At 33.9% G+C, this 22645-nt stretch overlaps 1 protein-coding gene across 1 annotated transcript in view; it reads right to left on the reverse strand.

The window, feature by feature from the left end:
• Window positions 1–3672: 3672 nt before the first annotated feature.
• The window catches only part of DZIP1L (DAZ interacting zinc finger protein 1 like), a 60206-nt gene continuing 41233 nt past the window's right edge, over window positions 3673–22645 (reverse strand). Inside the window, exons 9-16 of the mRNA XM_051985609.1 lie at window positions 19804–19834; window positions 17376–17429; window positions 16651–16784; window positions 15027–15219; window positions 11375–11594; window positions 7579–7760; window positions 6142–6281; window positions 3673–4139 (exon numbers count right to left, since the gene is read on the reverse strand). Coding sequence (XP_051841569.1) covers window positions 3945–4139; window positions 6142–6281; window positions 7579–7760; window positions 11375–11594; window positions 15027–15219; window positions 16651–16784; window positions 17376–17429; window positions 19804–19834 — 1149 coding nt within the window. The 3' untranslated portion in view covers window positions 3673–3944. The remainder of the gene's footprint in view (window positions 4140–6141; window positions 6282–7578; window positions 7761–11374; window positions 11595–15026; window positions 15220–16650; window positions 16785–17375; window positions 17430–19803; window positions 19835–22645) is intronic.

Raw genomic sequence — 22645 nt, forward strand, 5'->3', positions numbered from 1 at the left:
GGCTTTAGTTCTTTATGTGTAAATGGGAGAGTAAGACAAAATTATTTCCGAGGTCTCTTCCAGCTCTAAATCTATGATCCTATTATACTATGAGTTAATACCACCTAAATTGTTGATTCAATTCTTCTAACTGTGAGTTATTACTGAAGCTGTTGAATCTGTAAGCCTGAAGTTAAAAAATAGCGGTAAATGTCACCCCATGTATATTAATGAAAGATGTAACTGATGGAGTTTTACAGGGGCAGAGCTGACAAGTCACTACCCATTTTAAGTATTTTGTGGATCAGAAATGTCTCCAAACCATAGCTCATAAGCTCCCACTGAGGGATTTTACTTTTTACCAGTCAACCTCATCCCTCTCTCTGACCTTTCTACACTGATTTTATGAGGAAAATAGATAATTTGTTTTCTTACGCATTGAATCATGAAATTTTAGAGCCAGAGAGGGACCTTAAAGGTCATCTAGTCTTTGAACATAGCAGGCAATAAATATTTGTTGAATTTATTCCATTCTAACTTTCTGTAGTAGCCCAGCGTGCTTAGAGTTTCAAGGGCTTAGTTTCCTTTGAAACAACCTTCTATCTAACCAACCTTCTCTTTACTGGAATCTTCCATACTAATGTAACAGAATATATTCCTTCCTCCTTAGAATGGGAATCACCATTTCTGATGACCACATGGAAGCTTGGGTAGAGAGGTAGATGTTTTCTTGATATGCCTGAGAGACTTGAAATGTTGATAGGATTTAGAGAATTGGATACTAACCTGATGACTCAGTGGATGTAGAAAAGCAACTACCAATTTTTCTTTTCCTTTAACCATGTAAAGGATGAGTATTATTTAGAATTACCATTCAAGAGTTATATGGGGGAAAGAGCAAGTACCTTGTGTCCCACTCAATTTCTATCTGACATGGCTGGGTTTATTAAGGAACCAAGGAATTTTCACATTAAGAGATGTAAGAATGGGGAATTTAATTCTACCGATTGAAGGTTGGGATTCTCTAGCATTGACCCTCACCCACAAATCACAATAGCTAAGTACAGAACAGGGAATGGTTCAGGACTCCACCCCCTCCGAGCCCCACCCAACAGTGTCTTTTTGATAGTGTAGAATCTTCTATATTTGGAATTGTTCATGTTCTGAATATCTGTTAAATATCTTTAACAATAAGCCCTTGCTAGGGTCTCCCTATCTTTAACATCAGAAGTCAGTCATATGTTCCTAAGTAAAACCTTTTCCACCCTATAGAACTTGTTGTTCTCAGCTCAATCAACAAAATTTCCTGGATTCATGATAATATCGAATGCAAGTACCCCCACTCATCAACTATGAGGGATAATAGCTTGGCAAAATTGGCTGAATCAAGTATTATCAAGGATGGTATCAATCACAATCCTTCTTCTTCGTGCTCTGAAAGCAACAACATCCAGATTTCCAATGACTTCCCTGTTCACCCTTTTCTTCTCCCCATCAATCACCAAAAAGTCTCTAGTTGGACCTTTAGCCTTGCAATATGTAGCTTTAAAAATTTTCCTGTAATAAAGTTCTATTGCTTTTATGATTTCTGAGACTCTTGTGAGAACTTCCTAAACACCAAAATGGCTGTCATGGGCTAAAACATCTCCCCATTTTAAGAAAGGGAAAAGGAAAAAAATTAAGTGATTTTAACGGTCATCACACAGATAGTGACAGAGAGTCAAGATGAAAACTCATGTATCTTAACTCCTAAAGTATTTCTTTTGAATCATTTAATAAAATGATTTGAATCTTGGGGGGGTTTTGGGGGGGCGGGGGGATAAATATATAAATTATATGCCCAAATGATACAAAATACCTGAATAAAAATGTAAAAATTCAAATATTATACTTTGTAAATATGTCAAAACTTAGATTATTATTTCTAAATTTTTCTTCTATATATTCTGAGTCATATAATCAAAACCAACTAACTATAGTAAGCATGAACTAATGATTTTCAACCTGTTTTTAAGGAAAAATTATTCTGATTTTGTTGTTGTGTGGTTGTTTTATTTGTTTTTAAATTTTTATGATCCCATTTGGAGTTTTCTTAGCAAAGATGCTGTAGTTACCTGTCATTTCTTTCTCAGGATTTTACAGCTGAGGAAACTGAGGCGAACTGGGTTAAGTGACTTGTCTAAGGTCACACAGCTAGTCAGTGTCTGATAACAAATTGGCTCTCACAAAAATAAGTTTTCTTAACTCCTGGCTCACTGTTCTATCTACTGAACCACTTAGATGCCCATAAAAGGGCAAAATGCCAATCCTGGATTATCTAAAGATATTGTATTATCCAGTCCATTGAAAACATCAATATTGAACCCTGAATCTCTGAAGTCCCAAGTTTCTGCATTTTAGAAAAATTCAACAAGAACTTTCTCAGATTGCAAGTTTGATTTGAAACTTCCAAACACATATTTTAGAGACAAGTGAGAAATACTAGCTTAATATGAGAACTATAAGAAGATTGAAAAGATGTGATAACTTTATCTTCAATTTTAAACTTCAACTTTACGTTGTGATAACAAAGTGATAACAAACTTCAACTTTAAAAAAATAGCCTAAAGTTTAAAAAAAAACTCTTTACAGAGAATAAAATAATGCAATGTATTTCAAAGTATTTGGGAGAGGGAAGAATATCATAAAAAAAAAGCAAAGCATTAAAATGTTATTGCTTATACCAGTCCTTAAAGTGACTCAAAAACATACAAAAAGTATATTTATGAACCTAAAATATAATGATGGATACCTTTAAGAACAAAGTTTACCAGAAATTTTCTTTTCCAGCAATATTTAGAAATGCTAATATGCATGGTGGAGGGCATACGGTTTCTGCCATTCTTTAATACTTCTCTTTCTCTCTGACTCTGTATGTGTATGTGTCTTTCTCTATGACTCTGTATGCATATGTATCTCTCTGCGTATGTCTCTGTCTCTCTCTCCCTCTGTTTCTTAGTCTCCTATTTCTGTCGTCTTCTTCGCTCCTCCCCCTTTCCCTCCCTCCTTTTTTCCATCTCTCTCCCTCCCTCCTTCCCTCTCTTCCTCCCTCTCCTCCTTCCTCCCTCTCTCCTTCCCTCCCTGCCCCTGTATATGTATGTCTCTGTCTGTCTCTGTCTCTCAATCTCCTCTTTCTGTCGTCTTCTTCGCTCCTCCCTCCCCTTCCCATCTCTCTCTCTCCCTCCCTTTCTCTCTCCCTCCCTCTTTATCTTTCCCTCCCTCCTTCTCTCTCCTTCCCTCCTTCTCTCCCTCTCTGATATATTCTCTGCCATTTGAACTGAGGAGGACATAGCCTATGCATTCTCCTACAGGTAGAGTAATATATACTAGATTGGAAAAGTACTATAGGAACAGAGAGAAGGTAGTCATCCAAATGCATTTTATATGCTCTTGTTCTATACTTTTTCCTCCAAAAGGGAAGAGTGATAATAATAAGACCTGAACATAATCACAGTGACTAAGCTTAACTCTGGACATTTGAGAAAATGCATTTCCCACCTTTCCTTGATCAGATTGAGTAACTATGAATGTGGATAACATATTGACTGGTTCTATTCTATGGGAAATTGTATTTCCCCCTTTTTCTTTTTTAATCTGTCATAAAGAATGGGTTTGCTGAGGATGAGAGAAGGAAGAGACATATTCAGACATGAGTTCAGAAAAAAATTCCATTAGATTGTAATGGACAGATGTCTTTTAATTAGTTGTAATTCTAATGCTGAGCACAATTGCCTGATACATAATAGGTGTTTAATAAATGTTTATTGGATTGAATTAGAAAGGAAATGGAGGTGATATATAAAGAAAGATGCCAACTAAATGGGTAAGATGTAAGATGTATGAAATGGGCACTGCTAGTTGCCATTGTGAAGGTGTCAATGGGACAGCACCATCTCCCCGACAAGCTGGAGGCATGTCCATACAAATCACCAGCCTGCAACCCTGGGGCTACTTGAACTCCAGACACTGGTGCTCTGGGAATCTGTGGAGACCCTGCCACGCTTCTCAACTGCTTGAGACCAGGACAAATTCTGTGACTGTTTTTTCTTCTCATTCACATCTAAATCCTGAAGAATCTCTTCCAATGAGGAGATATCTAAGTCACTGTCATCTTCAGAAAACTGTAGTAATGAAAGGAAAGAACAATTTTACAAATGAGAAAATAAGCAGTCAGGTTATATACTGCATCTGGATTAAAATTAAATTAAAGTACTTATTTAGGTAGAAAATGGTAAGAAGGAAGGAACATTTTTTCCTTTTCCTCAGATGCCATTCAGTTTAAAAATTATTCCTGAAATCTTGTATTATACTTTGTAATCTAATAAATGTCCTGCTAATAATAATAATAGCTAGCATTTATATTGAATTTTAAGATTTGTAAAGAAACTTACATGCTATTATTTCCTTTGATACACACAAGAAGTAGATGCTATGATTACCCCCATTTTACAGATAAAGAAACTGAAGTCAAAATAAGCTAAGTCACTTGTCCAGGGTTACACAACTAATTAAAAAAAACCTACTTATAACAACAGAGGGGGAAAAAACACCCACAACCATAAGCACTTCTATTACATCATTGACTCCTTATTTGAGAAAACAGTCTAAGGTCATTTGTTCTGACATTTGCCAGATAATTTGAATGAATATCTTAAGTATTCATTTGCTTTTATCTTTAAAAGTAGCTACTCTTTCACTCTTTTTCCTTCCAATAATAACTTAAATAATGAATATCCATTTGGGCCTAAATGGCTTTATAATACCTGGCACATTGTAAAGATCGTTTTTCTTGGTAAAAATACTAGAGTGGTTTGCCATTTCCTTCTCCAGCTCATTTTCCAATAAGGAAATTGAAGCAAACAGGATTAAGTGACTTGCTTAGTTAGGGACACAAGCTAATGTCTGAAGCCAGATTTGAACTCAAGTTTTCCTGTCTCCAGGCCTGACATTTTAACGTGCTGTGTCCAAAACCATCAACTAGGTGTTTAATAAGTATTGATTGATTGATCTACATTGTTAGTTAACTTTGAATAAATCACTCTTGTTTTCTTATTCTATCCAACAAGTTATTGAACCAAAGAGTAGATTAGGAAATCGCTAAAATATTCATTTGCTTTTATCCCTAAAACTAGATAGTCTTCCATTCTTTTTTTTTTCCTCCAATAATAATCTTACTGATGAGTATCCATTTGGGCTTAAATGACATCTTGTTCTGCAATAATCCTGACCCTTTAAGCTTTCATTTTAATGAGCAATTTTTTTTCTTTTTCACCTCCTCCAAAATGAAGGGAGGGAAAAGAAAAATTCCACATGCAAATAAGCATAACCTAGCAAAACAAATTTCCCTCATTGGTCATCTTAGGACTTTTCCTGTGCAAAAAAATGAAAGCCATCTTTGCCAAGGGCCTCGTTATCACACTCTCATTTCTAGTCAGATGTAAAGAATATCCTTTCACTTGGCTCTTTTCAAAACTGAGACAATTCAAGGCAATACCAAAAGACTTGATAGAAAGAGCCACCCACAATCAGAGAGAGAGACTGAATGTGGCTCAAAGCATAGTATTGTATTTTTGCTTATTTGCTCGTTTTTTTCCTTTCTTGTGCTTTTCCCCCTTTGATCTGATTTTTCTTGTGCAGCATCACAAATATGGAAATATATTTAGAACAATTGTACATGTTTAACCTATATTGAATTGCTTGCTGTCTTAGGGAGGGAGAAGGGAAGAAGAGAGAAACAAAATTTTGGAAAACAAAGCTTTACAAAGGTGAATGTTGAAAATTATCTTTACATGTATTTGAAAAACTAAAATACTATTAAAATAAAAAAATATCCTTTCGTAAGTCTCCTTTGAACTCATGAGTTTTATGTCTGGGTTTCATTTTCTCTTTCCTGGTTTATATACTTAAGTTGCCACATAAATCATTCATTTGAAGAAGTATTTGCCACCAAAGTAGGGTTTGAAATAGGTAGGAAAACCTAATCAAGTACCCTTTTCATTTTTGATTTCCTTGAACTCAAGGAATCCTCATTCTAGTTGCTTCTGGGAGTCACCATGACTTAAAAGTAAATGACTAACTTAGAAAAGAATATGTGTGTGACTTATACTAAACTTCATATGTTACCTGGGCCTTCTTTGCTGAGATGGATGTTTTAGATGGTCCAGTATCTGAAGCTGAGAAAAGATTCACTCCTCCAGTAGGCTTCTTCCCAGGAGCAATTAGCTGTTTTTCTAGAGTTTTGGCCATTGATTGGACTCGAGTTCCTACAAAAAAGTCAGAGGGCTTAGATCAGCGCTAAAAGGCTGTTAAGTAAATGTTCTACTGTTTCTGTCACCTAGGCCAACTTTTATAAACCTGAAGTAGATGAAGAAAGCTCAAAAGAAAGAAGAGTAAAGAGAAAGAAGAAAGAATTAGGAAGAGGATGTAAAGCTTGTGTTTGCTGAAAAATCAATCAACAAGTATTTACTGTATATTATTATACGGTATGGAAATTCCCTCTACTGATACAGAACAGCAACTTCTCTTCAATTTAGTCTTAATTAGTTGTCTGGGGCATGGAAAAGTGTTTTATTAATGATCACATAATTAGTCTATATCTGAGACAGAACTTAAAACTAGATTTTCCTTATTCCAAGTTTCTATTCATACTTTACTACCTCTAATTCTGCACAGAAAAGAAACTTTATAAATATTTGTTAATATAGATAATGATTGTGATAACTCACTATTGCTGTTGAATCATCTTTCAGTCATGTTCGACTCTTTGTGATCCTATTTGGGATTTTCTTGCAAAGATACTAGAGTAATTTGTCATTTTCTTCTCCAGCTCATTTTACAGATAAGGAAACTGAGGCAAATAAGATTAAGTAACTTGCCTAGGGTCACACAGCTAGGAGTGTCTGAGGCTGGATTTGAACTCAGGAAGAAGTGTCGTCTAGATTCCAAGCCTGATTCTGTCTACTGCACTTCTAGTTATCCTCATGACTCACTGATTGCAATTGTTACAATGTATGACCAGTCACTCTTCTAGATTTCTTTTTATTGCCAACAACAGAAATTATAAGGAAAGGAAAAATTTTCCCTCTATGGGAAAGGGATAAAAAGCAGAGACAAAATTACTTCAGGAGGTTATGTTTCTTCTCTAGATATTTTTAAGACTAGACTACATATCCTTTTTCTTTTCAGAAGTGCCTTAGCTAAATGGGGACAGAGATAATCTTTCAAGATGCTGTTTTTCTGGGATCTAACAGGTGAAAAGTCTAAAGCTACACATGGCCAATCAATTTAAAATAAAATTCTGAAAGCTAAGTAAGCAATTGAATTGTGTCATATAAATGGATAAAATATCAATTAATTTTGTGATCTCTCTGATAATATATGGAATTATCAGAAAATAACATTAGTTTCTATCTCTGTATTATATATAGAAAAGGATGCCAACAAAGACAGACAGACACACACACAGAGAGAAAAAAATAAAGATGACTAAAGGATAATTAAATTAACCAGATAAATTGAATCTTGCTTACCTCATCAACCAAATAGAAAGTGTTCACTCACCTGTGGAAGTTAGTCTACCAGAACTTGCCAAAATAGGTTCAGGGGCTTTCTCATCAGAGGTTTCAGTATCAGACCAATCCCAATCATTGTCATCTTTAACAGCCATCTTAGAAGAAGCCTGGAGATTTGAATAGGAAATACGGTCTCTTTCTGAATCATCTTCAGATGTGAAAGGTGGAGTGCTAAAATATACAAATATAGAGAAAAGGTAAAGTCTTCTTATAGGAATTTGAGTAACATTTTCAAATATAAAGTAAAATAAAATAATGGGTATGAAAGTATTACAGAAGGTTAAATGTGCTAGAAAGTATAAAAGATTCAAAGGTATGAAAAGGAATGTTAAATTCTTTGAAAGAAGGAATTTGTTTAATTTTATTTTTCTATCCCATAGCATTTAATGTGGTAGAGAAGGAATTTAAGTTTTTATTGGATTGGGTCAAAATAGATCCCAATGGCCTTCTAATATAACTCATGCCCACAAAAAAAAAATCCCATTTCCCAACTATAACATACCTAAGTGGGCATCCATCCTCTATCTGAAGACTTCCAATGAAGAGGAATTCACTTGCTGAGATAATGCATTATGCCTCTATATAGCTCTACACATGGGAAATTTTTCCTTCTATTATGCCTGAGTGCTTGACTTTACAAAACATAGCTTAAGAGTAACTGCTTAATGTTACAAAGCAAAACAAGTCTAATATTTCTTTTAAATAACTAATTTTCAAATATTTGATAAAAATATTATATCCCCCTAAATCTTCTCTTTTCTCAGATAAATATCCCTAACACCTTCATATAATCCTCAAGTGGGATGGTCTAGAGTTCCTTCAAACTTAACCTATGAATAAATTCCAAATTGCCAAAAACTTTCCTAAAAGGTATTATTGAGAACTAAGCAAAATGCTTCAAATGTGAAACATCTGAATTATAATAATGAATTATAATAAAGATCTTCCATCTTCTGTATACTCTGCTTTTCTTGAAATAGTTTATGAGTGCACCAGCTCTGTTTTGACTAATAACCCAGGGAAAATCAAATGAGATAATAATTGTAAAGCATGTACTAATCACTATATTAATGTTATAGTAGTAATAGTATTAGCAGTGGTAGTAGTAGAAGTAATAGTAGCAGTAGTAAGAATATTAGTTGAAGTAGTAATCAGTGTAGTAGTAATAATAGTATAAGTAGTAGTAATGCTTTTTACTTTTTAATAGAGTTTGATTTAATAGAATAATTCAAATTAATTCTTTGTTGGCTTGTCCATAGTTCTCCAACCAGCAGGCTCAGCTAGTAATTTCTCCCTAAAACTTTTCTTCTGCTACCAGTTTTTCACTCTAACTTAATAAGCATTTATTAAGAACCTACAAAATGCTAGGCACTATTTTGAACATGAGGATGACCAAGCAAAACAAAAGTACTGTTTGTTTTCAAGAGTATTTTACATTCTAAATAGGGGACATAGCATATCAACAGATACAGTGTCTACATATGGTGTTTTGAGAGAATCTGAAAAGGAAAATCATCGATTGGCAAAAACATAGTCATTTTAGCCATTTTTTTCTCCAGCTCATTTTACAGAAGAGATATTGAGACAAAAAAAAAAGCTCAAGTGACTTCCCCAGGGTCACATAGCTAATGAGGGTCTGAGGTCAGATTTGAACTCAGGAAGATGTTTTCATGATTCCACACCCACTGATTCAACATCCACTGTACAATATATATTCCTTCTTCTCCATGGCTTCCCATAAATTCTCTATAGACATCTACCCAATATTCTAGAAGCTATCCTCATTTTCTCCTGACATTGTGAGCCTACCAATGGAACATTCTTGTTGCCTACATACCATCTTTTGTTGTCACTACATAATCAGGTAATCTTATCCTATAGTTATGTAGGATTTGTAATGAACATACAATTCATCTTTTTATTAACATTTAAAGGTTTTCAGCAGTTTCACAATTACCTTCAGTTCAGTTAAATTAAAACAAGCATTTTATGAATAGTGAATAGAAAGCTGGTGCTGAAGTTTAAAAAAATCCAAGATCAAATCCAGTTTCAAATACTTATTAGCTATGTGACAATAATAATAATAATAATATGTGCTTCTGTTAGCCTAAGTTTTATCATCTGTAAAATGGGAATATAATAATATCTACCTCCCAAGGTCATTATGAGGACCACATGAAAGAACATATATAAATTGCTTTGCAAACCTTAGAGCACTATATAAATGTTGACTACCATCATCATCATTATCACTGTCATTATTATTGATACTTGAAGTAGTTTTTATAACCAGTCATAGTTTGAACAAATCATGAAACATACTTCCCTCATCTTGTTAGATCAGGGAATATGGGGACAGAATGTTGTATGTATTATTGAACATGGCCACTGTATCAAGATGCTTTTACTTAGTTTTTCTTTACAATTAAAAAGGAAAATTCAGTTCTGAGGAGCTAGTACATTCAAAGAATTCTACAATGAAAAAACAAAAGGTGTTAGTAAACTATTGTTTTAAAGCAAGGAAGGACCAAGAATAAAAACTTATTTTTCAAACAATGGTGATGTTCAGACTCCAAAGAGGTAAGACACTGCTCATGATGTAAGGGTAACTTTGACATATAATGCCAAGTAATTAGAATCACTTGAAGAATTGGATATTTTTATATTTATCTTTGTAATCCTCAGGCCTAGCACAGAGCTTGACATATAATAGCATAATCTAATAACTAGAAAATGTTTTCTTATTAACTGATTAGTTGGTTGATTTAATCTGTCAGTGGCCCCAGACAACTCTAAGACAATAAATAGAGGAGCCATCTGCATCTAAAAGGGAGGTTCCTTCTTGGTAGTTTCCTAACCCAATAAAATGGTAGTTTCAGTCTGAAAACAAACAAGCAAAAATTAAAAAAAAAAATCAAGGGAGGCTAAAAGAATACAGTCATTTTTACTCCACACTTCCCAAGCTGAAACGCTCTTTTTCCAAAGACTTTTGCCAAAGAATGGCTTCACCTGTATCCTGAATCCTACTCTCACTGCTTACTCCCCAGGGACAGCAGCAGTTGGGAAGGTAAGTCAGTAGTAAAGAGAAGCAATTGTCCTTGTATAATTATTACTCTCTCCACTCCCAGGTATCCCATGTACTATGAATGTGCTTGGTACTGCTCTAAAGTAGGAAATCATTAGAGGGACCATTTTATTTTAAAGCTAATCCAGACATAACCTAGACTGTATACCCATGCAGAAGAAAGTTCAGAGAGAATATAGATAAACAGGTAAGTTTTATTACTATTAAATTTAATGTAACATGTATTTTAAAAAATTATACATCATCCAAAGTCACCATTTTATATTTTTCAAAAATGAGCTGAGATCCTACTTTACATCATATGTTAACAACTAGTAATTATCAAAATACCTCTAGGCAAGGATATGTTAGAGACATTTAAAAGTGGTTCCTCAAATGGAAATGTATTGGTTCCTATACATCTTGACTACAAACCAGAACTTGATTTATTTTGTGGATTGTGTAGATTTCAAAAAGTGATGAAAAAAACTTTGATAATGCAGATAAAACTTAAATGAGTGTCCTGTGCATTAATCACTACTACCCATACCCTAGCTTGTTGTAAAACATTTACTAGTACACTCCTGCTTCTAGAGGTATATTTAAGTTCTAGAAGAAAAAATTTGGAAGCGAAAAAAGGAATAGGTTTAAGCTTGGGTTTAGCCATGCATATGGTTATCACAGAGAGAACACTGGTAATAGCTATGAGCTTGAGCCTCACCTCAGTCCAGGTCTAGGGGAAGCAGGAGGACCGGTAGGATGATGAATTTTGCTCCGTGGAGTTGGGACTGGTATCTGTGGTGTGGCAGGGACATGGCTGACTTTGCCCTGAGCTGTTGTTGGCTTAGGTGATACTGTTCGTTGAGACTGTGATTCAACTCGCAGCGTTCTGGACTTCTGCTGAGCTTCTCTTGTGGACGATGAGCTCCTCTGACTTTTGACTAGGAAATGAAGAGGACTGAATAAATACATATTCATACCAAGCACAGATGGCAACCCCATCATGTGTTCTTAGATGAAAGCAAAAATCTTGGCGGGAATATTGGGAATGAAAAAATTGAAAAAAGTGGAGAGAAATCTTAGACCCAGCCAAATCTTAGTCAATATTATATTCAAAAACTCCTGAGTATATTGAGCATTGCATTGGAAGTCAGAAAAGCAGGGATATAATTCTGGATCAATAACTAACTAATGTTTCTGAGTAAATCATTTTACCTTTTTGATTCTCATTTTCTCATCTATAAAGTGAGAGGCTATATTTGGATGATCTCCAAATTTTCTCCTAGCTCTAAAATAATATTATTCCATCCTAAACAAACAAATCCCTTCATGCATAATAGGAACTCAATACAGATTTGTTTAACTGAATTAATTTTAATTTATTTTTAAAAATACATTCTCCACTGGTAGATGAAGCATATATTCATTGATCTTCAAGGTATTAGAACACAAAAAAGAGAAAACTAAGGGGAAAAAAGGACAGAAAACATACTTTTGTTCAAGAGATTGTTAAACACTAGCATCTCATTCCCTTTGCTTAAGCCTCAAGAACATAGCTTCTTTTCCATGTTTTTACTGGTAGAAGGCTGATTTTCTTGATAAGAAAGATTTTGAGATAATAGAAATACCGGTGGACCTTGATCAGGAGACTTGCATCTTAAGTCGTGGACTTAGCACTAATTATACAACCTCACTGGTTCAGTTTTCAAACTATTTTAGAAAATTTGACAAGAAATTCCCAGTTAAGTCTCTGGATGGCAGTATTTATCCGGGCAAAGGGCCACATGTTTTGGAGAAATCCCAGAGAATACAACAAAAAGTAAACAGGAAACAGCATCGCTTATTTTTACAGCCAAGTCACTCTAGCTGTGGCCTAAATTACAATCCCAGGACTTCATCATTCAAGCCTATATTCTTGACGGAATTGCTTGGGTCCATAGTGCAAGAAAGCCTCTCCACAAGAGGTCTTAACAGTTACTTCTAATTGAAGATTTAAATATTATCTGCAGAGATTTTTATGATGGAGAAACACTGAACATCTTCATTGTAAATTCACTCATTCTGTTCTTGCTGACATAAAATTAATCAAATCAAATGTTTGATTACAAAAAAGCATATTTACCCTGAAGTAGGCACTTTCTAAGAAAGATTGAAAATAGATGAACTTGCAATAATAGGAAAATAAGAAAAATACTAGCATGGTGACAAGAAGGTATAGTATCAAAGAATATGTAAATGCTTATTCTTTTTCTTTCCTTAATATGTACCTAGCACTATACTAATTGCTGAAGTTGGCACAAGACAAGAATAACATATGCCCCTGATCATGAGGGGCATAAGAAGCAAGGCTCATTAACAAGAAATCAAATAAAACAACATGGGATATTATTCAATTCATCGACCATTTATTGAACCCTGTTGCAGGTACTATTATCAAGGCTTGATTATACAAGAACTGTACTGATTTTTTCAAATGCTATAGGAACTCAGAAAAAGGAAAATCATATGTGTTAGGGTAATGGTAGAAAATAAAAGGGGTGTCAGCCTAAAAATTTTGAACAGGGCATTGTTAGGTGGAAAGGATTTAGACCAGCAGCATTCAGAGGAATGCTGAAACAAGCTTTTGTGATGACCAGGGAGAAATCTTTGGGGTCTATTTGAAAACAACTTTAAAATACAAATAGATACTGGAAGATGCTTTAAATCAAACAGATTAGAGCTACCTGATTTCTATTGATGAAATACAACACAAAGTTACTCAAACTCCACAAGGTCTTAGCTGAATTAAGCACAAAACAGAGTAAATAAAAGGTCCCTCCTACCATCCTGACTGGACTGAGGTTGAAGGAGAGGAGGAAGAGAAAGGGATCAGCAATTAAAAGAAAAAATAGTGGCCTTCATTTAGAAGTCTGGAAAATGGTGACCGTCATTTATTGCCTTTATGATGGTCTTTAAGGATTTTAAAATTCTAAACTATTTATAACATAGCCCCAAATTCTATCCATCGATAGATATCTTCCATTTGGGGAGGAATTGAAATAGGAAAGTCAAATCAGATATAAAGAATATCCCAAAAGTTACACACTGAAAATATTAGTGAAGAAAATGAAAACTATTCTTGAGCTTTTTAAACAACAGTATAAGAACATATCCATCTGAAAGGACTTAAGATTCAATTTATTTATAAGTAGGAGTGCAATTTAATTAAATTCACTTTCAGACCCAAGATCCAAGACAGAAAGAAAACTCCATCATATAACTATATACAAAGCATATATATACTTTTATATTATTAAGGAACTAGAAACAGAGTGAGTATTCATTGATTGGGAAATGGTTAACAATCTAAATCCATTAGTAAACAAAAATGATTTCTTAATTCTTAATATGTTTGTCCAATAGAAGTACCAGGAAATATTATAAGTATTGAGCTCTATATGAGATCTGAGTCTTATTATCCATTTGTAATCCTATTTGCCTTTTCCAATAGCCACATTTCTTTTAGGCCTACAGCTCATTTGCTGGAGCTAATTTGTATGCAGTGACCACCCAAAAAGCTCTTAGACTGAAGGAATCTTACAAAGGTTGGGGAAAGTTTCCCAGATTAAGCCTTAAATATTCACATTGTAGTTAAGAAATAGCAAGGGAGTCTTTTCTGACAGTTTCTATTTAGGACCTAGAGACAAAGGTAATATGGGACAGCAGAAAAATGCAAGATCATGAAATAGAATGAATATTTATTTGGGGAATCGGAAGACCTGAGTTTGAAATCCAACTTAATCATAATAACAGTAGTAAAAATAATTACCTGCTTTGTGCCAGGCACAGTGCCAAGTTCTTTACAATTATTATTTCATCCTCACAACAACCTTCCTAAGTAGGTGCATTATTATCTCCATTTTACAGATGAGGAAATTGAAGCAAACCAGGGTTAGATGATTTGCAGAAAGTCACACAGCTAATAAGTGTGTCTGAGATGAATTTGAACTCAGGTCTCTCTGACTCCACACCCAGTATCTATGTACTATGATACCATCTAGATGCCCAGTGAGTGGGTTATTTCCTTTTCTAGATCTTACCTTTAACCTCCATAAGAGTTTTCTAAGTCTAGGTTTACACAGATATAAAAATCTACAATTCTCACACTGAGGTGAAGAAACAAATTATTATCTTAGCCAATTTGCTTAATCTATCTCAACTTTAGCTGTCTCATCTGTAAAAGGAAGGATTTGGATCTGATGGTCTTTAAGGATTTTAAAATTCTAAACTATTTATAGCATAACCCCAAGTCCTGTGAATATTGATTTATTAATAACTAGAATTCCCCAAGTTTCATGCACAGTTTCCCAGAGACGATTCCTCTACCTACTCACCTACAGCCACCTTAGCAGGCTGTAACAGTGTACTTTCATTCTGCTGCCTTTCAATGATTTTTCGAGCCACCTCCTTGATAAGCTTGTCCCTTAGTTTCAAGAGTTCTGAAAATCTTTTGGCTTTCTGTTCTCGGTGGGTTTTTAATATTGAGTCCAGATTTTTGTAAGTCTGATCGGAAATTCCCTTTGTACCCTAAAATAGACAAAAATAGATGATAGATACAGTTAACAGTAAGAATCTGTGTCAGAACTCCAAAGGATTCAAGAAGAAAAATGCTTTTTTGCCTCCAGAGAAAGAACTGATGGAGCCTGAATGCAGATCAAAGTAGACTTTTTTTCACTTTATTTTTCAAAGTTTTTTAAAATCTGTGTTCTGCAAAATGACTAATGTGGAAATATGTTTTGCATGACTGAATATGTATAATCTACATAAAATTGTTTATCATCTAAGGGAAGAGGGAGGAGAGGGATGAAGGGAGAGACTATGGAAGTCAAATTTTCTTTAAATGAATGTTAAAACTGTAATTGGAAAAAAATAAAATATTTATTTAAATATAAGAAGAGAGAGATGTCTTTCTCTTTAGTCTTATTTCTAAATATTTTTCCTGGCTACCAGGAATAATGAAGAAAATAATAGGGGCAACTAGGTGGTGCAGTGCATAGAGCATCAGCCTTGAAGTCAGGAAGACCTGAGTTCAAATCTGACCTCGACATTTAACACTTCCTAGCTGTGTGACCCTGGGCAAATCACTTAACCCCAGTTGCCTCAGCAAAAAATAAAATAAGATAAAATAAAAATAAATAATAATAGCTCATATTTATATATCATTTTAAGGTTTATAAAGCACTTTACATAGTTTATTTCACTTAACTCCACTTCACAGATCTGGTACAGAGAACATCTTCATTTAAAGCTGAGGAAACTGAGACTTAGAAATATTAAGTAGCTTGCCCATTTTCACACAATGAGTGTCTAAAATAAGATTTGAAACCAAATCCAAAAGAGGCACCTTGGTGGTATAACAAAGTAATGGAGCTGTAATCAGGAAATCCTTAATTCATATAGAGCTTCAAACATTTACAAACTATGGGACATGAACAAGTGTCTTCTGTCTACCTTGTCTCTGAATAATAATAATAATAATAATAATAGCCTCTACTTTCCAGGTTCTTATAGGATAAAATGAGATAATATTTGTAAAATGATTTACAAAACTTAAAGCACTACATAAACACTAAATATTGTTTTTCCATTGTCTTTATTCTGCTCTCACTCCTGATTTCAGAAGCAGATATCCCACTAATAAAACAAGAAGTCTGGAGACTTCACCATTCAACTGCTTTAAAGCAATTATTTTGAATAGTAAATGTGTGAAACAAAACGTAATTCATTAAGAGTCTAATTGTTTTTCTTTGCTTGCCTTTTACCTTATGGTCTTTACCATATATATTATTTGTGGGTGTATGTATGTTTTTCCCAAATAAAGTTAAGCAGTGGAAGAACAACTAACAAATTTGTTAATTATATTATCATATATAATTTGTTAGTTTAAGAACATTTTATATCTCAGAACATCTCAGCAAGTAAAAGCATATAGTTACTCCTTCATTTATAGAAACTTGCCCTTTTGAGTCCCATGCTTTCCAGTTTTTCTTCGAGGGTTTCCTCTAGAATTGGCCGAAACTGCTTCAGTAAATTAGGGTTCCTTCTCAGTGCTTCCAGCACTTTCTGCTTTCTATCTAAGGAGTCCTCCAACTCTGCAATACAATCAAATCACTGAGATCAGACAACCTATTTATAATGCCTTTCAAACTTCACCCTAACTCTATAGACTGCCCTGTACTGATAACCCTAACACAAGCCTCTGACGTCTGGCTAGTCTTCTAAAGCATACATTGAGAGCTCAGCAGGGATCATATCCAGCAAAAATTACCGGAGACAAAAGCCTCTACCCAATAATTAGACTCACTTTGGGGAGTCTATTCACTGATGCCATTGTCTCAAACTTAAATTTTATGGATTCCATGTTGATAGCTTTAGCTACCCATATGAAAGATATCAATGAAATTACAATCCAGTCTTTATTTCATTATTTTAGATATATTACTTAGTTATAGAGATAGTTTATATGGAGACAGACATTGGAATGACTAAAATTATAATTCTCTACTTTAAAAAAAAAAAGAGGCCCTTATCCTAGAATACAATTATCCAATTGGGAAAGTTAAACTATAGGATTCCCGATTCCACCTACAAAAATGCTTCTGGAACCTTGTCTTCTTTTATAAGCATCTCTAACTATAACACACATGAAAAGACAAAAACAAGTAAGAAAATAACTTTTCCACCTTCTTGCGTAGAATCCTCTTCTGTGTCTTCTGCCTTTGTCACTTGATGGATCACTGTCAAAACAACAAAAAAGAAATTGTTGAGGGTTCCATCCCACGTTGTCTCCATCCCACATTCCTTCTCCAAGAGGCAGTGGTCTAATGGGAAAAGCATTCCGACAGGTAGAAAAACTAAGGTTGACTCTCAGCCCTCTCATTTACTGTCTTAGGAAGTCATTTAGCTCTATGCTGAGCCTTTGTTCCCATTTTTGTTCTTTTCTTGGAAGAGGTTTGGAAGTGTAGCACTGCTTATCTGGGCAGAAAGCTGACTTGCTCCATCTTAAGCAACCTGGCACTACCCAGCTTTAAAGGATTCATCTTATTAGTATCAGACTTGGGGTGGCTTTAGCTCTATTGTAGCTCAGAACTCTCAAGTCACATAATCCTGCAGTTTCAGTTTCTCAAGAAGCAGGGTTTACAGGTATGTATGATACCATAGCATCTATTTCCACATCAATAAAATAGGGAAAATATTTGATCCATATAAATCGCAGGATTTAAAATAGTATGTCAAGTGCTTTGTTAAACAAAAACAAACAAAAAACCTAAATATATGAGTTTGTACTTATTAACTCTCTTTAACACAAAGGAATTGAAGACTATAAAAGCCAAAAGCATCATCTTACTTTAGTTTTTTAAAGACTTTTAGTCTTTGTTCATAGTTCAGCTCTCAAGCAATCCAATTCAATTTAACAAGCATTAAGAATTTCCCGTACATTGTATGAGGGGATATAAAGACAAAAATTAAAACATCTGATGTTAAGAAACTTACTTCCAACAAGGGTAAAATAATATGGCAGCAGAAGGGTAGTATGGCATATGATGCAGTGGTTCTCATACTTTTTATCTCAGGATCCTTTTATATGCTGACAATCTGAGAGACCCTTTTGAAAGACCTCTTTTTATATTCATCTCAATATATAATTTTAGAAATTAAAGTCTGTTAGTTTTGTCTTCAAAGATAACCAGGGGTTCCCAGACCACACTTTGAGAACTGCTGGTAGTAGACCAGTAAGAAAGACCTTCTTTCATATACTGTCTCCAATATTAGTTGTCTGATTCTAAGATAATCACTGAATTCTCTTCATCTAAGTTTCTTCATTTATAAAATGAGGAAAGTAAACTCCCTGACTTTTAAGGTCCTAAAAAGGCAGCTAGATGTCTCAGTGGACAGAGTGCTGAATTTGGCATTTAAAAAAACTTGAATCTATCTGTGTGGCTCTGGGCTAGTCATTTGACTTCTGTGAATTTATTCATCTGTAAAAATGGGGATAATAATACCTCCTCATTCTCAGGGGTATCACCACAGGAAGGGAGATAGGACCAGTGAAGAAAACCATCCTCCATAAGGAGCATCTAGTCTTTTCAACCATCATATGGAAGCCATCCCTTTAGAAATTCAATCTGTTAACTATTCTTGTGGGAAACTCCCCCCCCCAAAAAAGGAGGTTATTGTCAATGAAGTCTTTGGTGCTGTTAAATGCTTTAATATCAGAAACTACTGTCATTTTATCAGTGGAATTGACATTAAGGAAGAAGAATTAATATATACTTTGCTGCTGTCCCCTTAAGACCATAGGACATTTCCATCTGACTTACAGTTGAAACCTTCCTCATGTGTTGTCTCTGACATTAGAACGTGAGCTCCTTCAGAGCAAGAATTGACTTTCCTATTTGTATTATCTCTAAGCTCTATCCCCAGTGTTTAGTGCCGTGTTTTTCATACAGGAAGTACTTAGTAAATGTTTCATTCATTCATTCATCCAACCAAGAATAGATGGAGAAACTTATCTAAAGAATTAACACAAAGCCCAAGATGAGATCAAGTTATATGTTTACACATATACATAAGTATACATATACACATGCATCTTCCATATTTGGATTATGTGTGTTGGATATATTTCCTTGCACACAAAATTAAATACATGTTGAAATAACTGACATCAGTCATGTCTATATAATAAAATTGTTTCCCATCTTATATTTGAGCAAAGTCCCCTTCTAATCCATATCTTATTATGAAGGGTCCTTCTCAACTCTAAATTTCAGCCAAATAAAAATTAGATGCACGGCATATAGTTATAGGGACATGGATTTCAGTTATAAAACATGCCCACGGAAATTAAAATCGCTTTATAGAATTCTATTGTCCTAGATTTAAATGTTTTTTTTTTCGATTTCATACTTTTTAGGGCATATGACCAAAGGACATGAAAAAGAATCATTTGGAACAACCAAAGACTATGTGTTAGATATTATTACTAGGTATTAAAAATGTTATTACTTTTATTAGATTTCTTAAGAGTGTGGTTGGAAGATGGAGTTGGGAAAGACCATATATGAAAGACCACAATTGGTCCAATTCATTTAAAAAATAAAAACTTACCTTCCTCCTTTCTGAGAGACATCCTTTTAATCTGCAAAAATTTAAAATAATGAAAATAAGAAGCAGACTAAATGATTTTTATAATTTTTTTTCCTATCCTCTGAGTAATTGTTCTCTCAGAAGTAGAGCAGGAAAGGCAAGAGTGAGAAATAAAACATTAGTCAGAAGAACTGAGTTTTCATTCTGATTTGACCACTTCCTAGACATAATTTTAAGTAATTCTCTTTATTATTCTGAGTCCTATTTATTCATCTGTCTGATGAATACAGTGATATTTGTCCCGACTACCTTAATAAAGATCACTTATAAAGAACCACACATACATAAGTCAATTTTCCTATAAGAACAGCAACATGAATGAAAATTATTTATTCAATAAACCCATAACAATATTACTGTTAAATCAATTTCATATTGGTGGTAACTAAGAATATATTCTCAATACCTTACAAATCATGCTTTGTGTTTCCCACTGCACCAATGAAAAAGGATTTATCAACCAAAACTTATTTGTGGTGGTTCTCCATCTAAAGAAATATGCCTTCAGTCAGTTGCTAAGTAAGAAAGACACTGAGCATAATGCCTAGCACATGGAAGTATCAATGAATGGAGATATGAAGTTGGAATCAAAAAGTCCCAAGTTCAAATCTTGCCTCAGATACTTAACTAGTTGTGTGAACCTGGAAAAATCACTTAATCTCTCGTAGCCTCAGTTTGCTCATCTGTAAAATATAAATAATAATAGTACTTATTTCACTGGGTGATTATGAAGTATGCATGAAATAATATGTTAAATGCCTTGTAGATCTTTAAGCGCTATAAAAATGTTAATTTTTATTAAGTATTATAAATACTTATTCAGTAAATGAATATATTAATTCATGCTAAAATATTTAGAGATTAAGGCCTTATCTGTATTCCATTTCCAGGCAAGTTTGCATCATAATGGGATAATTCAATTAATAAATTTAATGACTAAATAAACAATGCTAACATATTACCCACTCCTTCTGGATATTTGCATTTTAAAAAATAGATAAGTTCTTTGCCAAAGTATTATTCTGGTGCCTCATTTGGCATTAAAGTGGCTCTGTCCAGCTTCCCAGCTAATAACAGACTCATTGGCAGATTTGCCACTGGCAATGAACTTGTGTGTGTCTGTGTGTAATGACAAGCCATAGACAATACAAATGTCCCTTGGCCCTTCATATCCCCATTCTGCTTCTACAATTATATTGGCAATATGGCAAGAAAGAGGGCAAACAATACTTAGATCATACAATCTATTTAGACTATAAACTTGAATTTAATTGCTAATATTCTTGACAAGAGATCGTTGTCCAATAACCAATGAATCAACATGCTACTGAAGGAATTTTATCATATTCCTATTCAAATTTTTATTCTCAATAAACAAAAAGACATGAAGAAGTTAGCAATAATTTCAAGGGTAGCTCATGGGTTCTCTGCTCTGAGAAGTAAATAAATAAATTGACAGAAATTATTTCATTTTTTTATTCAGAGATTTAAAAAAAATTTAATGAGATACTTGGTAATATCATTTTGCAATGCACATAATGAGTATTAGAAAACAGTGAAGAAGGCAATTTTTTGCTTATATGCCAGCATACATTGCAAAGGATTGAGACGTAAAGAATTTTGATGAAAAACTTTACAGAATCTTCTAAATTATGTCAATGACATTCTGATGCCAAATGACTTGAATTTAAATGTGGCTTCAAAGTAGGACAATAAAAATTTGTTGGAAAATGTATTTCAGTATCAAGAAATGAAAAAGGTGAAAATTTTTTAGATTGCTTATAAATAAATACCTGTTCATCTCAAATATTTTCTTCAAGAGAACTGGAAATTATTGGATGGGGTGAGCATAGAACATTATAATAATTTTTTTTAAATGAGATTAGCTATATTTAACCAAAAGGGTGTAAATCAATTACAGCAATAAATATTTAAAAATCAACTGTTTGGATGCAGCTAAATCATTGACTTATTAAAATGAAAGTTAAAGCAAATATCATATTAAAAGACTTAAAACAAAGGCCAGAAGGGAGAGATAGTGAAAAGCATATTAAAAACATGACCAGAATCTTGAGAACAATACACACAATGACTAAATTAAGCTAAGTGAAAAGATAAAGCTAATATCATATAATATAATCATATAGTTAAATACAAAAATGATTATAAGGCTTAATGTTGTCTCAAGAGACCAGATAATGAAATGTGTCTCCCTCCTTTAGGTAGAGATAGGAGGGTATATATACAAGGAGTACTGTATATGTGCAAATACTGTAGTCACTGTATCTGTTGGTCTCACTGAACACTTTCTTTCTTACATCAAAGAAACTCATTTGAAAAAGAGAATAATATCTAAAAATGACTGATATCCAAAACAAAAGTCATCAATAAAAATTTTTAAAAAGAACTTAAGACTTAGAAAGTTCATTTCCCAAATTTACACTTCCTAGCTTCATAGCCATAAAATTTTTTGGACCTTGGTTTTATTTTTTTTTTTTCATCTTAAGACAATTGAAAGTATAGTGGATAGGGAGCTGAATCTGGAATCAAGAAGATCTGAGTTCAAATCCAGTTTCAGACACATATAAGCTCCTGAGTAAGTCATTTAAACTTTCTTTGCTTTAGTTTTCCCAAATGTAAACTGGAGATAAAAAACCCTTTGCAGGGTTGTTATGAGGATCAAATGAGATGATATTTGTGAAGCACTTAAAAGAAGATCTGACATATGATGAGTGCTATATAAATGTTTATTCCCCCATTCCCCCACCTATTAAATGTAGATAAACAGCTGCCTTATAAGGTT

This window comes from Antechinus flavipes, chromosome 3 (assembly GCF_016432865.1).
Source record: "Antechinus flavipes isolate AdamAnt ecotype Samford, QLD, Australia chromosome 3, AdamAnt_v2, whole genome shotgun sequence".
Taxonomy (NCBI): Eukaryota; Metazoa; Chordata; class Mammalia; order Dasyuromorphia; family Dasyuridae; genus Antechinus; species Antechinus flavipes.